This window comes from Ruditapes philippinarum, unplaced genomic scaffold, assembly GCF_026571515.1.
Source record: "Ruditapes philippinarum isolate M1 unplaced genomic scaffold, ASM2657151v2 ctg172_1_1_1_1, whole genome shotgun sequence".
Lineage (NCBI taxonomy): Eukaryota > Metazoa > Mollusca > Bivalvia > Venerida > Veneridae > Ruditapes > Ruditapes philippinarum.
Genome location: NW_026851682.1, coordinates 273,889 through 292,787, shown reverse-complemented (window position 1 = coordinate 292,787; position 18,899 = coordinate 273,889). Strand labels below are relative to the sequence as shown.

Genomic DNA, 18,899 nt, shown 5'->3' with positions numbered 1-18,899 from the left:
CAAAATCCCTTCAAAGATAAAAAAGTTATGGACCGGACACGACATATACCCTCAAATAGACAATGTTGACCTTGAATGAGCAAGTGCGACCTTGACCCTGGAGGTAGGGGTCTGGTTGTTGCGCATGACACATCGTCTTATTATAACAAACATTTGTGCCCAGTTATTTCAGATTCTTTCAATAAATGACAAAGTTATGGACCGGACACAAAAGTGTGACGGACGGACAGACGGACGGAAAGACGGACAGAGCCTATTACTATATCCCCCTTTTTTCTTCGAAAAGGCGGGGGACAATAATTTGAAAAATATGGTTTTGCTTCATTTATATCACAATTATTAAGATTTCTGCAACTGTATAAACAAAGGTCAAGGTCATCAGATTTGGTAATAAATACAGACTTTTAAAGGAAAATTAGAGACATTATGTATACCAAGTTTCATTGAGATATATAATCAAATAATGATTTTATTTATATATCACCATGATAAGCCTTTTTACTGATTTCCCAGAAATAAACTTGGCACTGGAAAGTATGTTATACCAGAAAGTTTGCAGCGAAAGAGTTAAATCAAGAGGGCCATGATGGCCCCGAGGTCGCTCACCTGTATAAAGGCCCCCCCCCACCCCAACGTTGCAGGGCCAATTTTAACCCAAGGGCTTTTATTTGCACAAACTTGGTAGACACCCATAAGAAGATGTTTCATGCTAAACATCTAAGCTCTGGCTCATTGGGCTTTTTAAAAGAAGATTTTACTATACACATATAGTTAAAAACAATGACACCCCTGAGGCCGGGCCAGTTTTGACCCCAGGGCTTTTATTTGAACAAACTTTGTAGACACTAACTAGAAGATGTTTCATGCTTAATATCTAAACTCTAGCTATTTGGGTTTTTTTCAAAAAAGATTTTAAGTTTTTGCTATACACATATAAGGAAAATCAATGACCCCCGGGGTGGGGCTAATTTTGACCCCAGGTCTTTTATTTGAACAAACTTTGTAGACACTCACTAAAAGATGTTTCATGCTTAATATCTTCACTCTAGCTATTTGGGTTTTTTCAAAGAAGATTTTTTAAGTTTTTGCTATACACATATAAGGAAAATCAATGACCCCCGAGGCAGTGCCAATTTTGACCCCAGGGCTTTTATTTGAACAAACTTGGTAGACACCTATTAGAACATGTTTGATGCTAAATATCTTAGCCATAGCTCTTTGAGTTCTTTAACAGAAGATTTTTTAAGTTTTTACTATATGCATATAGGGAAAATCAATGACCCCCTGGGGCAGGGCCAATTTTGACCCCAGGTCTTTTATTTGAACAAACTTGGTAGACACTTATTAGAACATGTTTCATGCTAAATATCTTAGCTCTGACTCTTTGGGTCCTTTAAAAGAAGATTTTTTAAGTTTTTACTATATGCATATAGGGAAAATCAATGACCCCCTGGTGCGGGGCCAATTTTGATCCCAGGGCTTTTATTTGAACAAACTTGGTAGACACCTATAAGAGCATGTTTGATGCTCAATATCTTAGCCATAGCTCTTTGAGTTCTTTAAAGAAGATTTTTTAAGTTTTTACTATATGCATATTTGGGAAAATCAATGACCCCCCGGGGCGGGCCAATTTTGACCCAGGGCTTTTATTTGAACAAACTTGGTAGACACCCATTAGAACATGTTTCATGCTAAATATCTTAGCTCTAGCTCTTTGGGTTCTTTAAAAGAAGATTTTTTAAGTTTTTACTATATGCATATAGGGAAAATCAATGACCCCCTGGGGCGGGGCCAATTTTGACCCCAGGGCTTTTATTTGAACAAACTTGGTAGACACTCACTAGAAAATGTTTCATGCCAAATATCTAAGCTCTAGCTCTTTTGGTTTTTTAAAAGAAGATATTTAAAGTTTTTTCTTTCGGTTGCCATGGCAACCAGAGTTCTGCATGGAATTAAATTCTTTGAACAATTTTTAAAGGTGACCACCAAAGGAACATTCCTGTGAAGTTTGATTGAAATTGGTTCAGTGGTTTATGAGGAGATGTCATTTAAAGTAAAAGTTTACGGACGGATGCCGGACGAAAAGTGATCATATAAGCTCACCCTGTCACTTTGTGACAGGTGAGCTAAAAATAGCTTTGCATGGAATATATAAACAATTCATATGTGAAGAAAAATTCATGTGAAGTTGAAAACACTTTTAACTTAATATTTTTATGTGAATATCAGCCAGTAATGTGAACTTTTTTAAAGTGGATTTTTAAAAAAATTAAAAAGTTGACATTTGGACATACTTTTTACTGTTTTGATATTTATCAGTGTGCATTAGGACAAATGGAATTTAACAGTATTATGTTGCTGATAATTGCTCCAAGTTTAAGCACCATTCATAAGGTCTTACCGTCTTACTATGAATATTTCAAAGCAGTCAATTATGATTGAAAGTTTCTTAGCAAAATGTTTACAGAACTTATGAGGCATTGTCGTCTGCAGTTCTTCTATTTCTTGTCAATATATAAAATATTTCATTCTCACAAACATAAGATGAATAACCAAACTAAATATTGTTTATAACATGGAGGATGAAGTCTTAAATCTATATGCCAAATCTTTCAATGGGAAATTATGTTTGAACAGTCTTGTAACAATCTCTCAAATGCATATTCTTTTTCACTTGACACTAAATCCATAACAACCATCATTAACACTTGTAGTTTATTAATAAAAATACTTTAGGTATTGTTTGTATTACTGGAGTTGGAGATATTTGTCAGTATGTGTTGGTCATATATTCAAGAAATATTTTATTAGGGCCATTTTCTTAAGGAAGGGAGGTGTGTGGAGTGAATCATAAAGTAAACAACGAAATGGGCTAATAATGTAAGGTTTTAAAAAAAAACTATTCTTCAAATCTTATCAATCACTTCTGTACCATTTGGGACATATTACCATTGTTTGCATGTAATTATTTTAGTACATGTATAAATATTTTATATTTCAGAAGTAAGGTGTTAATGTTTTATTCATTTTTCACAATTTCAACTTTGAAGCATTTCAAAATTCACAATAGAAAAGGCATGGGCTGTATTACAAAAAAAGTGAGGGAAAAAAAAATCAATGAGTACATACAGTGTACTGCAGTCATTCTAATTATGAATATAAACATTTTTTGTCAGCAAAACTCCAAACCTATCCATATATATAGCAATATTTTAAAATAAAGTGCAACCTATGTGGAGCAACCAACTGATAAGAAATAACCTGTTTTCTTCAACAACAATATCATAATTTCCTGATGTGACATTTTGCGATATTAAATAAATCTAACTTGAGCCGCGTCACGACAAAACCAACATAGTGTGTTTGCGACCAGCATGGATCCAGACCAGCCTGCGCATCCGCCCAGTCTGATCAGGATCCATGCTGTTCGCTATCAGTTTCTCTACTTGTAATAGGGTTGATAAGCGAACAGCATGGATCCTGATCAGACTGATGCGCAGGCTGGTCTGGATCCATGCTGGTCGCAAACCCATTATGTTGGTTTTGTCATGACACGGCTCACTTGTCTAGAGCCACACCTCTCGGCAACAACTAAATCATTTTTCCTCCCAAAGGGTGTTGCTCTGCAGAAGTTGCAATTCATTTCCCTTTAACATATATCACAATGTTACAGTAGCTTTTTATGTGTCGCTATCTATGTTTAAAGGGGCTAATGCTAATCTTTATTATCATATTGTTTTCATCTGTTTTAGCATAACATTTTCCTGTTATATAACACGTAAAGTACTTTTAAAACACATAAATAATACAAGTAAACAGGCAAAAAAATATGCATTATCTAATTAAAATATTCAACTGCAATATACGTAGGTGTAACAATGATTTTGAGCATATGTTACCAGCTTTATCATTCACTTGCAAACATTATTATTTCAACTTTTTTTTTTACTAAACATGATTTAACTTATCAAAAACAAGCGAATATATATTTTGTAATATTAAAACTAGTCTGTAAACTGATAATTCTCAACATTTACACATATCATACAGTTTAAAATACTGAGCTTATCCATTAATACTTGTTAATATTTGAACCTCATACAAATATGTACCTTCTTATGTTACAGTCTAAATTTTTGTACCTCACTGATAATGAATACCTTTTAAGAATCTCTCAAATAATTACCATGCAATGTATTAACTTAATAGTTGCCTGGACACTTGTTGATTCAAAATTAACATATTCGTTTATTACATATAAACATATTTGTTGATAATACTACATTAACATACAATCAAAACCTAACCAAAACAGACAAGTAAGGATAACACCAAAATCAGAAGCTGTTCACAACACTTCTTTGACAAATAAATAATTTTAAAATAAAATCCACCATCCTGCTGCTAGAGTAACTGTATCAATTACTAACTATTGCAAGAAATCCTGACCTTGGTCTATGAAGATATTCTATAATTATCAGCTATAGCTAACCGAACCAATGATCCCCTTGACAGGCTCGCGTCCACTCTTCCTGGCACAACCAACACCAGTCCCTGCGACATCGGCTACATTTCATGTGCATACATCCACCTGAAACCATATTTACATATTTTTCAAACATCTGATGATAACTCCTGTACATCTAGACTATTAATACATAGATGAATGGGAAAACAATTACATTGTACCACTTTTAATACATTTTACTTTTTTGTTCTCTTTGAACACTTAAATTTTAACAAATATTGAAATAAAAATATCCAGTTAAACTTGTTTGTTTTTCTTGGGTTTTTTTACGCCAACCTTTTCACTCATGTTTTGGCCATATCTCGGCAGTTGATCCAACTAACCGGCTTTCCTGGATAACAAACCAGTAATTATCAACTTGTTCCAAAGTGACCAACTACCAATCCTTAAAGATTTTTAAGTCAGCAGTGAGAGACGAGTGAACATTAGACTCCATGTACGAGATAAAGTGTCAGAGAAAAATTATGCCTCGCCCAAGGACCAAACATGTGACCTCTGTATTACTAGTCAGATGCTCTCCCTGTTGTGCTAAGCAAGCTGACTGATAGTAAAAAAAAAATCTAGTGCCCCTATCTGCATCATTTCACATGCCTATATGGAATCAATCACTAAGCAGTGAAGTGAATTAAGTCAGCAACCTACACAAATACTACTTTACCTTACAGAAGAAAAATATTATTTTCATTACTGAGCCATGCTATTATCAGATACAAACCAACCAAATTTTGACATGAAAAAGTTTAACTACAGTTACAATACACAGTCCATTCAGAAAGTTTGTTGACATTACAAACCAATGAGATTTGACAACATCCACATCAGAAAAACACAATGCAAGCTTTCTCCAGTAGAGTATATGATATAATGATAGTTTAGCAGAAAAATCAGTATGAAGTGGAAAATTGTTGATTATTGCATTTAGTATACTCAATACATGGGTTGAATGAAGCATGGGTTGAATGAAGTAACAGCTAACGTGAAAGTTTGGATTTCTGTCCTCGAGCATTGACCATGTATTTAGGAAAAATGATATACAAATAATAGCTACCATTTCTCTCAGTTTTTACAGCACAGTGAGGACAGGGTTTTGTGGTGTCTTGTATGGTTTCCATGGACGCAGCTTCCCATCGTGCCCTAAGAGCCCTCTCAGAGTCCACATTCATTGTCTAAAATGGGGAAAATATAACTATATCCAATGGAGAAAATATTAACTATGCCTAACAGAAGATTGAAAATCATACTGCAGATATGAGACTTGGATACTTGACTATTATTAAGTTTTTGATATCAAATAAGTGTGTGAAGTTAAAAGCAAATATCTTCTGTGATTGATGAGATCTGATGTTGTACAAGAAGTTGAAATTAACACTTTAACCAGTGCAATGCCAACACACGGACAAGAAAAACAGCCGGACTATTCTTCCAAAAGACTGAAGTTGAAGCTGAATACACTATTAAGAAGCTGAATTTATATGAACCTCAAACCTGCAGCTGTTGTTAGCCAAATAAAAAGACCAATATGAATTCAGCAAATTAATAATAACATACCTACAAATAGATTTGTTTTATCAAAACCATACAACAATCAAATAATTTACCATGTTGACTTGGGCTGTTGCATCATGGGACTGGCAAGAACCTCTGTGCACTTCCTGTCTACACTGACGACAAAACTCCATCTATAAGTCAACCAAAAAATATTTCCATTCATCTAAATTGTCAAGAAGCATGCATTAGATAAAAACAAAGGTTAACCAAAAGAAAGTCTTCTAAGTTTGTTTTGTTTGTTTGTTTCATTTTACGCCTTTTCCCAACAGTATTTCAGTCATATAGGCGGGTAGTTTCCTAACCATCGTTCCTGGAGAGTTACACCAGTACTAGACTACCTTCCTCCTCGCTAAACTAAGATTAACAAGTTCAAATGTAAATGACCCTACCATAACCTATGAAAATGTGATGGTTGCTCTAAATAAGGCTTTTTTCTGTCACAGCAAGGGCCATTTATAGGCTTTTTACCTCTGGAAAATTCTTTAAAATCATGAAGTTATCCCCATAAAATTCAGTGTAATCAAATTTTGCGTTTTCTGCTATGAAAATAGCCCTGATTTGTCTGACAACTTCTAACTTCTTCCTCAATTAGAAATTAGCATATGACTATACACTGTATATGACTATATTATTGAAAATCCAACAAAAGCAAGACATAAAAAGTAGTAAAAATTGATTCAGGCCATCCTTAAAAAAATGTTTGTTTGCAGTAACGCGACCGACTCACAAAATATGCCCCTACTCAAATTTTATTTTCATGGTCAGGATAAAAAAATTTTTTTTTTTAATCAGAAAATTATGCCTTGTGCTTTGTTTTGTTCTTTTAAAGGTTAATAGAAGAAATAAAATGTAGGTCTTATTAAATTAGAATTCAGTTATCAATTTATTAATTGTTACCAGATAAACAAAGCATATATTGTCCAGCATTTTGAAATTCCATGTTTATTTTGAAGTACAGTTCAAAAAAAAAAAAAAAAAAAAAAAAAATCGACCTACCTACCCACCTTGAAAATTCTGGGTCGGGTTACTGCAAACAAACATTTTTTTAAGGATGGCCCCAGTGCAAAGCATAATTACGATACATCAATATCGGATGGCAAATATCGACAATACATCGATAAATACCCCTAATTTCTTATATATTATCCACTTTCATACATGGTCAAATGATTTTAGTAAAATGCATTTTCTATCCATACAAATATGTTGTGTCCTGTTTATAAATGTCCTTTGTATAATTTTTTTTCTTCATCACTACTATGAAATTGTATCCATTATATAACAACAGCTTTGAGTTAGACATGGCCACCTGCTTTTGTATATGTTTTGAATGAATTTTCATAATTTACCGCCTGTTAAATAATCAGTCAAAACTAGAACTGCCACTGTCATGGCGTGAATACCCCCACATACCACTTTGTCAGAATCAACAGTGGCCATTTAGAGCTCAAGGACAACCTCCCTGCCAAATTTTGAGGTTACTAAGCCAGTGCATTGCTAAATTATTCTAATTACTAAGTTTAGAATTCTACATGCTTCAAATGTTAAAATGTCAAAATCAATACACTGCGGACAGACATTCTTAAGCATCTGAGCAGACAAGCTTATTATAGTAAAAATCCCTGTGACATTGACCTTTGACACAGTCACCTAAAAATCAATAGGGTCATATACTTGTCATAAACAACCTAAATACCAAATATGAAGACTGTTGACCAAAGCATTCTTTAGCAATTGAGCGGACAAGCTTTTTTTAATCAAGGCCCCTGTGACCTTGACCTTTGACCCAGTAACCACAAAATCAATAGGGATCATCTCCTAATCATGACCTATCTAAATACCAAATATGAAGACTGTCGGTCAAAGGAATCTTAAGTTATTGGGCGGACAAGGTTTTTAAAGTCAAGGCCCCTGTGACCTTGACCTTTGACCCTGTGACCTCAAAATCAATAGGGATCATCTACTAATCATGACCAATCTAAATACCAAATATGAAGACTGTGGGTCAAAGGAATCTTAAGTTATTAGGCAGACAAGCTTTTTTAAGTCAAGGCCCCTGTGACCTTGACCTTTGACCCTGTGACCTCAAAATCAATAGGGATCATCTACTAATCATGACCAATCTAAATACCAAATATGAAGACTGTGGGTCAAAGGAATCTTAAGTTATTGGGCGGACAAGCTTTTTTAAGTCAAGGCCCCTGTGACCTTGACCTTTGACCCAGTGACCTCAAAATCAATAGGGATCATCTACTAATCATGACCAATCTAAATACCAAATATGAAGACTGTGGGTCAAAGGAATCTTAAGTTATTGGGCGGACAAGCTTTTTTTAGTCAAGGCCCCTGTGACCTTGACCTTTGACCCTGTGACCTCAAAATCAATAGGGATCATCTACTAATCATGACCAATCTAAATACCAGATATGAAGACTGTGAGTCAAAGGAATTTTAAGTTATTGGGCGGACAAAGAAAAACCGACGGACGGCCGGACGAGAGACATAAGGACAGCCGGACGGACATGCTGATTCCAGTATACCCCCCTTACAACTTCGTTGTGCGGGGGTATAATTATTGATTTTTTTCAAATGTTATCGATTCTTGATTGGCAAAAAAAATATCAACGATACATAGATATCGTCTCTATCGATGACTGATCTGCTAAAAATACACAAACTCTAGAGAGATCAATACTCTACTTGTTTCGTACCCGACATGTTCTGCACTGAACATTCCTTGCATCATCTTCAACTATAATCCCCTCGCCACAGCCAGTGTTCGGACAAAGTATACCTCCAGATTGTAACAGGCACTCTTCCGCACCAAAATCTTTATATCGTTCATACTGTAACACAACCATTCCTTTTATTAAGCATGTCATTTTACAGCGTTACAATTTTATGAAATATTGAAAGTCAACAAGTTTTATGTACTGTTCTGGTTGCTATATAAATTTAAGTATAACCTATGAAAACTACATCATGGAATCGGTACTTTGGCTCAGTGGTCTCATTGCTACTTTAGGTTATATGCAGGATGTTGTAAGTTTGAATCCCAGCCACAGTGCCATCTTTTCTTATGTATTTGCAACTTAATGGTCGTGTTTTTATGTCAAACCAACACAGTAGAAGTCATATGGCCACTTTCCACCTGAACTGGTGGAGAAAGACCTCAGGTGCCCCTCTTTGAATTATTTCAGGCACGAAAGAGCATCAGAGTAGAACCACAGATGTTCCATGAACTAGCTGGATAGTTTTCTCACATGAAATATTTTAAAGTCCCTCGTGGGATTCGGACCTATAGTGGTGAGGGGCAAGTGGTTTGAAGTCAACAACTTTAACAACTTGTCCACAGACACCTCAGCCATGATCATTTAAAAATCTGTTAAAGTGAGATAAAATGTATATTAACGGCTGTAATTAAAGTCGCAGTATAATTCATCTGTTTTAGTGATAAGTAATTTTTTTATTGATTTGTATACTTAATCGCAACATTATATAAATTCTGATTAAACATATATATAAAACAGAATTAAATACACTGCAACCAACTTGCATTTCTTTGGAAAATATACTTTTTTTGTTTTATTTGATTGAAGAGAACGACCATCTGCTGTTCACAAGTTGATTACAGTCCATTTATTTTATATGTAATTATTCATGCAATATATTAATCATTTAATAAAAACATACAAAATGTTACTAAATGAAAAAAAAAATGCATTTTTATAACTGTTATGTCCATCTTTTATATATAATTTAAATATGAATATCACTGAGTAAATAGCAAAAACTTCTTTCTATAGATCAAATCAATGCGCCTAGCACCTTTTCACTTCTCCCTATGTCCTCAAACTTCTCCCTGATGGGAGCCGAGGGAGATGTCAGTTCTCCCTAAAAATTTTGGTCCAGCTAGAGCCCTGTGTATATTGAATTTAGTTTAGTTTATTCAAATTTATTTTAGTTTGTGTTGGAAGATATTGAATTTCCTACCTGTTCTTTTCCTAGTAATTTGAAGTGGTGTATATCTTTTAATAGAGAACCTTCACAACCAACTGCCAAAATAAACAAGAATGAACATATAAATATGAACAAGAATGTAATTAAAGTTTTCCAATGAAAATTCAATAAAAACAAGCAATTATCATAGTATTGCAAGCAATCCATAAGTCCCCTACCGGTAAGAGCCCAAGCAACATTCTGAAGGGCCATTGGCAGTTCACTTAGGTTCCTATTTTAAGTAAATTTGTTGAAAAAGTTCTTTAAAAGTGATCACAGGAAACAGTTTTTATGTACAGACAGACGGACTGAAAGACACTCTAAAGTTATTCTTTAAACATCCCTGTTATCAAAATATAACATTTTTAAACTCCTATCATGATTGAAGAAGTTGGAGTAAAAATTACCAATTTCTCAAAAAAAAGTCTAAGTTCAAAAGGGGCATAATTCTGGAAATAGTCTTGCTAGAGTATTGAACACTCACAAATGTTGAGTGATAATAAGAAACATTTATATGAAGTTTGAAGTAGATACATTCAGAAAAAGAAGTTATTAAAAAAACAATGTTTTTTTCATGAAAATTTTAAGTTCAAGGGAGGTAATTCTGATAAATTTTGTGCTAGAGTTGTAAACCTTGTCACATATGATGTGGTTGATGACAAGCAACTTATATTTAAAGTTTGAAGAAAATACCTTAAGAAATAAAGAACTTCTAGTGAAAAAACTTAAAACTAGAATCAGAAATCTTGAAATTCAGTCTATTTGTTGCCATAGCAACCAGAATTTTCAACATAGGAAGATAAGAAAAGGATGTGCATAATTTCCATACTGCCATCTACCCATATGTCAAGTTTCATAAACATATTTTCAGTACTTTTTGTGTTATCACTGGATCCAGGTAATGTGTAAAATTTGCCATATTTTCAGTCTATTTGTTGCCATAGCAACCAAAATTTTCAACATAGGAAGAAAAAAAAAAGACGTGCATAATCTCCATACTGCCATCTATCCATATATCAAGTTTCATAAAAATATTTTCAGTACTTTTTGCGTTATCCCGGGATCCAGGTTATGTGTAAAATTTGCCATATTTTCAGTCTATTTGTTGCCATAGCAACCAGAATTTTCAACATAGGAAGAAAAGAAAAAGACGTGCATAATCTCCATACTGCCATCTATCCATATATCAAGTTTCATTAAAATATTTTCAGTACTTTTTGAGTTATCGCGGGATCCAGTTTTGTGGACGGACGGACTGACAGACGGACGGACAGACGAAGGGTAAACCTAAAGTCCCCTCCGGTAAACCGGTAGGGGACTAATAACAATGCATGTAATTATCTTTACACATCTAACATTGTTATATATTTAACACATTTTTTTCTGTAATAAGTGGCACCTATGTAGCTAAGAGCAAATGTTAACCTTTCTGCATTTAATATAATTCATGTAACGGAGTATCCAATGTTAGGAATTTCTACGAAAAATCTCTGATCTAGTGAGAAATATAACAAACATCAATATCCAATTCTAAGGAATATAACAAATGAGCCGCATCACGACAAAACCAACGTAATGGCTTTGCGACCAGCATGGATCCAGACCAGCCTGCGCATCCGCGCAGTCTGATCAGGATCCATGCTGTTCGCCATCAGTTTCTCTACTTGTAATAGGGTTTGTAAGCGAACAGCATGGATCCTGATCAGACTGCATGGATGTGCAGGCTGGTCTGGATCCATGCTGGTCGCAAACCCATTATGTTGGTTTTGTTGTGACGCGGCTCAAATGTAAACAACTTACCTGGACAATGTAGGGAGTATCCAATATTTGGATCTTCTACAAAAGATCTCTGATCTAGTGACACTTGAGCATAAGATTTAAAACAGTCTATACACATCACATGTTTATCTGGACAAGGATAAACCATCACGGGAGAACTGAAAAAACAAGAGGGCCATGATGGCCGTGAAGACGCTCACCTGTATATAGGCCTGCCCCCCACCCCCTGACAGGGCCAATTTTAACCCAAGGGCTTTTATTTGAACAAACTTGGTAGACACCCATAAGAAGATGTTTCATGCTAAACATCTAAGCTCTAGCTCATTGGGTTTTTTCAAAGAAGTTATTTTAACTTTTTACTATACACATATAGTTAAAAACAATGACACCCCCGGGGCAGGGCCAATTTTGACCCCAGGGCTTTTATTTGAACAAACTTTGTAGACACTCACTAGAAGATGTTTCATGCTTAATATCTAAACTCTAGATATTTGGGTTTTTTCAAAGAAGATTTTTTAAGTTTTTGCTATACACATATAAGGAAAATCAATGACCCCCGGGGCGGGGCCAATTTTGATCCCAGGGCTTTTATTTGAACAAACATGGTAGGCACCCATTAGAACATGTTTCATGCTAAATATCTTAGCTCTAGCTCTTTGAGTTCTTTAAAAGAAGATTTTTAAGTTTTTACTATCTGCATATAGGGAAAATCAATGACCCCCTGGGGCGGGGCCAATTTTGACCCCGGGGCTTTTATTTGAACAAACTTGGTAGACACTCATTAGAAGATGTTTCATGCTAAATATCTTAGCTCTAGCTCTTTGGGTTCTTTAAAAGAAGATTTTTAAGTTTTTACTATATGCATATAGGGAAAATCAATGACCCCCTGGGACGGGGCCAATTTTGACCCCAGGGCTTTTATTTGAACAAACTTGGTAGACATTCACTAGAAGATGTTTCATGCCAAATATCTAAGCTCTAGCTCTTAGGGTTTTTTAAAAGAAGATATTTAAAGTTTTTTTCTTTCTGTTGCCATGGCAACCAGAGTTCTGCATGGAATTAAATTCTTTGAACAATTTTTAAAGGTGACCTCCAAAAGAACATTCCTGTGAAGTTTGGATGAAATTGGCTTAGTGGTTTATGAGGAGATGTCATTTAAAGTAAAAGTTTACGGACGGACGACGGCCGGACGGACGACGACCGGACGCCGGACGAAAAGCAATCACAAAAGCTCACCCTGTCACTTTGTGACAGGTGAGCTAAAAATAAAAACTTTCAAGAGCGAGTTAATTAACCTGAAAAACCTGCTGAAACGCAAAGTGAGCAAGTCATTGCCACCAGTATAGAACCAGGCCAGCCTGCACATCCGTGAAGTCTGACCTGGTTCCATACTGGTGGCTCAACTTGAAATTTAAATCTCGATATCCCCACAAAAAAATGAAAAAGGAAGCTGGACAAGTTTATTTAAGAAATTCAGGAAGGTTAAGGGTTTAGCATAAATCAAATTCACTATTTGTTACTTAAGTACCTGATTATACTATAAACACACACAACAAAATGATATGCCCTAACAATGCTGTAACTGTGACACAATTAATAGGTTCCTTATAAAGCCATGCAGATAACAACACCACCACCGCATGCAGTGTTACAGCTTGTCTGTTAAAAATTCTGAATTAAGAAGGGGCATATCTTAAAAAATATTGCTGGTAGAATAATGCCCCTTGACTAATAACTGCACCTTATCATGATAAGCAAGCAATTCAAGATTGTTGATACCTCTTAAAATGTTTGAATAATTGGCTATATTAAAGTTTTTGCACAACAACAACACGATCATAATACCTTTACAATTTCTTTGAAATAAACAAGCTAAAAGGAAGCAATGCTAAAAGGAAGTGATCAAAACAAAGTATTTAGAACTAATATAAAACATTAATGAGTGTCTTACTGGTAAAGTAATTTCATGTGTCAAGAAAATCAAAATTAAGAATGTAACATTTAGTAATTATAAATAAGAAAGAACAAACATGTTCATCATAAATAATTCATATGCTATGTAGAAATGCTTTTAATTTTTGTACAGAATTATGTACAAGAAAGAACACCTACCATTCTATTGAACAGGTGACACAGTCTATACAATGTCTGTTGGGACGGACATATCTCAATGGTGTACATTCTTCTTCCCCATCATGTTCACAACATTTGAAGTAAAATTGCTGAAAGTATATTACGGTATGTTTGTTCCATTTACAGTACTAACAGCAATTGAAAGTCTTCAATTATTTCATGGGTTTTTGTGGAACTGTCAAAACTGTTTCCCAGATGTATCAGGAATGACATTCGGCCTCTGGCAACAGATCCAAATATCATCCCCGATACCTTGGGATCACAGTTTACTGTTCCACAAACACCAATGAAATAACTGTTTTATTACCTAATACTTTACAATTAAACTACAATATATATTGCAACAACATACAAATAACATTTTTACAACTTTTTAATTATTTACAACTGAAACATAAAGACAAACCACAAGTCTGTACATTGAGCTGAGCGATGTTCGAAGACTGAATAGTAGCGGGCAGCGTAAACGGAAATACCCGATGACATTGACAGAAGTGTAACATTTAAAAATGTTGAGCAGTCTACAGTTCATTACTTCATTGCCCATGTCAGAGATTTCAGCAGTTCAATTAAACAGCTGTATATATGGAATTAGCATTATACAAGGCATAAGGTAATAATACAATCATCATCTTATAGATCATTAAGAAATAACACTCATGACTTTCAACTGTTTAAGTGGCTTACATTGATAACAGGATCTGATTCCATCTTAGAACTCACAGGTTAAAGCCCTATACACTGTGCTCTAGATAAGATATTGATTAAATAAAATTTCACTACAAGGTTTTCTTAAGCTAATTTGATTTGCACTCATTCAAAATTCAAAAGGTTTTTTCACATAGATTCCTGCTCAACTACATTTCTAAGGTAAAATGATTTATTCTTTAAATTTCTCTTAACTAAAAATGACACCAAATAGGAGTTAAGTACATGTGTTTCATTAATGTCATACTTCATTTTAGAGACAAATTCAGCATGCCCTTCATACTGCCGCAGAATTTAATAGTTACTAAATTTAAAGGTGCAGTGTTTTAACACAGGTGTGTCGACTAATTCTGTGGCTATATATTTCACATAAACTAAAATCAATGGTAGCTAAATTACAATTAGTTTTTAGCAATTTCAGTATGTTTTTATAGGACAGATGTCAAATTTCGATTCGCTTTTCTGAAAAATCAATAGGTAAAAGCAATTAAATGATGCTTATCTAGATAAAATTTATAATTAATGTACAAACATGTTACAATCAAGCACATCCAGCTGTCACTATAATTTCTTCAGTTCTAGGAAATAAACTCAATGATGAGTTCCGTGAATTAAGTTGATTCTCTTATACCATACATGTATGTCAATATATTATCTTAACCTGCTGATTTTGTGTAATGGATATTTGTTTAGACACAAAGTCATCAAAAGTTAAGGAATTTCAGCATCAAAATACAAAAATTGACCTACCACCAGTAAAGAACCTGGTAAGGTTTTATACTGGGTTTCTAAACTGCTGGCAAAGGTTGATCACATTCAATTCCAACTAATTAAGGTTAATCAACAAAATTTGAAGAAGAAAAAAACACTCCATCAAGAATTTAATAAATTAGAGCCTACTGCAAAATCATTATTATTCATGGGGCACTAACTTGAATCTTTTCATGGGAAGGTCAATTTATTAATTTTATATCCAACAAATTTCATTTTGTTGAATGTAAAATCATTACATTATTTGCATTTGTTTAAAAACATAGACAATCCACAAATTTAAGAAGCAAAAAAAATGTCTTTTGTGACAAAACCACAAAACTTCATGCATACAAAATCAAATGACTTTACTGTATATCCACAGTTTTGCACCACACAGTCTTCAACAAATAATTTTTGAGCAAGATGAAATTATGTTAAGCAATTATAAACACTCAATCTTAACAAGGATGCAAATAGGATTTTACAACAAACTTTAGTACAATTCAAATATCACCATGATAATAAACATAAACTATCACTAAATTACATTATTTTCAGTACAAGAGTGGTTTTGGGAGTAGAAGACAGGGGTAATATATACTAGGACTTACAGCAATAGTGGTATCATCACAGGTGGTACAGTGACCATTCAATCTCCCTGCAACAAGGACATCATCCCAGTTACTTGGTTCCTAGCAATATAAAACATTTCAATGCTGATATATTTTATTTTGTTTTCTTTTCAAACTAGATGCCCAAGGGCAACATGTTGAGCCCGCTGTTACATCTGACCTTGACTTTTGACCTAGTCAAACTGTTCTTGTGCATGACATGGCGCCTCATGATATTGAACATTTGTGCCTGGTTTTTGAAATTCCACCAGCTAGTGATAGATTTATGGTGCGGAAAAGCTGTTTGAGACTATTTTTTGGCATTTGACCTGTAAGTAAGACCTTGACCTTCGATCTAGCCACAAGGTTCTTGCGCGCGACATGCAATCTCATGATTTTGAACATTTGATGATTTTTTGTTCTTTTTTTTTTTTTGATTGGGTTTTACATCACATCAACACAGTATAGGTCATATCACTACATTCCAGCTTTACTGGTAGAGGAAGACCTCAGGTGCCCTTCCGTGCATTATTTCAGGCATGAACGGGCACCTGAGTAGAACCACCGACGTTCCGTAAGCTAGCTGGATAGCTTCCTCACATGAAAGAATCCAAAGTCCCTGTCGGGATTCGAACCCACAGCAGTGAGGGGAAAGTGGTTTGAAGTCAACAACCTTAACCACTCGGCCATGGACTCCCCACATTTGATGATTTTGAACATTTGTGCCAGATTATTTGAAATTCCACCTGCTAGTGATAGGGTTCTGGTTTGGGGCCATTATTTTTTGCATTTGACCTTAAAGTATGACCTTGACCTTTGGCCTAGCCACACGGTTCTTGCACATGACACACCGTCTCATTATAATTATTTTGAGCATTTGTGCAGTTATTTGAAATGCTGCCTACTAAAGACAGAGTTACGACCTGGACAAGCATAATCTGGAAGGTAGTAAGACCTAGCCACAATGTTCTTGCACCCGACACGCCATCTCATGATGATGAACATCTGGGCTAGGTTATTAGAAATTCCACCAGCTAGTGATAGAGTTATGGTACGGACAAGCTGTTTGAGACCATTTTTTTTGCATTTGAAGTATGGCATTGACCTTTGACCTAGCCACACGGTTCTTGCGCACGACATGCCGTCTCATTATTGTGAACATTTGTGACAAGTTATTTGAAATTCTACCAACTAATGACGAGAGTTACAGCCCAGACAAGCATAATCCGGATGGATGTACACATGCACATACACCGGACCTCCATTGTGACAACTATGTTGAGCTCTCAACAAGTGGGTTTGACAATAATTATGCAAGGAAAATCAGTATTATCAGAAAATGCCATGTTTTAAACTGTATAAATAAGAGGAGATATTTCCCATATACGAAATAGCACAATATCTTAACTCATCGTACAATTAGTAAGACTACAACAAAATATGCTAAGCTTTCTTAACAGAATATTGCACATGCAAAAATTTAATGCAAATGGTTAAAACTCTACAAAATATTAACTAGTAAAATATTTTGATAAAGAAATATTTTTTCTTCTGTTTTAAAATAATATTCATGTCTGTTGAATAAAAGAGACATTCTACGTCACTGAAAATTTACCATAAGAAACCACATCACCTTGTATATGAAAACAACTTAATTTTACCAAAATATTTCAATAGATATAACTATACCTTTTAATAGATTTCACTTAATAATAAAATTACTAATAATAGGTTGAATAGCCAAGGATCATGAAAATTGTTTAAAAAGATTATTTGGTAACCGGGTATTTCTCTCAAACTTATTTTCTAAATGGTCCATTTAATGTATTTCATCACAACTTTTTAATAAATCTGTATTTATGCATACAAGCAATGACCAATACAAAGAGCTATATTGGAAATTTCTAAGTTTTAAATGGAATAATTTCTGTGAAACTTCTGTGAGTTTCGACTAATTGTTAAGATTTACCCCTGCAATCTAAAAAACTTTTAACTAAAAATCTTACAAATTCTCAAAGGGTATAATTCAATCACAATCCATTATAGAGTTGTTATAGCTTACACTTGTATGGCACAATTTTTAAATTTATTTTTAACATTTGAAAATGTACAATTAAAACGAAAATATATATTAAATACCTTGTCTAGTAAAATTGAGCCCTGCATGCAGTTAACACAACGAACTCGTAATTTGCCCGGGTATAATCCGCAGCATGTCTTACAGTACACGTAATACTGGTATCTCTTGTTTACTGCTGTAATCAATTTCTCAATTAAAATACACACTGCATAACAAACGTTTAAATTCATAATTATACAAAGCTAATTTTCAAACAAATGTAACATGTTTGTATTTCTATGGAAACAGAAAAAAAAACTTTATGTTTTAACAACACACTGCTACATACACCTTCAGATTTTGTCATTTCATCTGATAACACTAAAACGAAACAATATTTTGTAGGGAGTTTCCATTTAGAATCAGGTAACATCTGTTGTATATGTCGTAGGATTCAAAAGATCAATTTCCACGAAATACAAAAACTATAATTATATATATTATTAAAGCAGCAGGCCTCCAGGTTCTTGCTTATTTTCATGAATATTTTAAAGTTGTATTAAAAAGTAAAATACTGTCAAACAAACCAAGAAAGTGATTTACACATTGCAAACAGCACTTAAAATCTACAAAAATTACCAAAAATAGGTCATAATATGGAAAAGTAATCCTTACTGCTTTAGTCACTCAGTACAAATACCGGTATGGTGATAGGTAATGCAAAATCTGTCATTAAACACATAATATTATAACATGTAAATTCTTACTTGAATCTTACATC

The 18,899-nt window shown here is 34.3% G+C and overlaps 1 protein-coding gene across 1 annotated transcript; it reads right to left on the bottom strand.

Annotated features, from left to right (window-relative positions):
* Window positions 1–3,528: 3,528 nt before the first annotated feature.
* Window positions 3,529–18,384, bottom strand: LOC132736848 (E3 ubiquitin-protein ligase parkin-like). Its single transcript, XM_060724072.1, has 9 exons — window positions 18,199–18,384; window positions 16,060–16,140; window positions 13,967–14,076; window positions 11,876–12,012; window positions 10,070–10,131; window positions 8,788–8,922; window positions 6,127–6,207; window positions 5,577–5,694; window positions 3,529–4,591 (listed from the first exon to the last, which is right to left on the bottom strand). Exons 1-9 carry the CDS (start codon window positions 18,367–18,369, stop codon window positions 4,488–4,490), a joined length of 999 nt encoding a protein of 332 aa, XP_060580055.1. The 5' UTR covers window positions 18,370–18,384; the 3' UTR covers window positions 3,529–4,487.
* Between the last annotated feature and the right edge of the window lie 515 nt (window positions 18,385–18,899).

Coding starts and splice junctions, on each gene's coding strand:
- LOC132736848 (XM_060724072.1), bottom strand. CDS start 18,369: ATGAATTTAAACGTTTGTTATGCAGTGTGTATTTTAATTGAGAAATTG. Junction 12,013..13,966: donor GTCACCTGTTCAATAGAATG/GTAGGTGTTCTT, acceptor TTGTTTTTTCAG/TTCTCCCGTGATGGTTTATC. Junction 5,695..6,126: donor CAACAGCCCAAGTCAACATG/GTAAATTATTTG, acceptor TCCCCATTTTAG/ACAATGAATGTGGACTCTGA.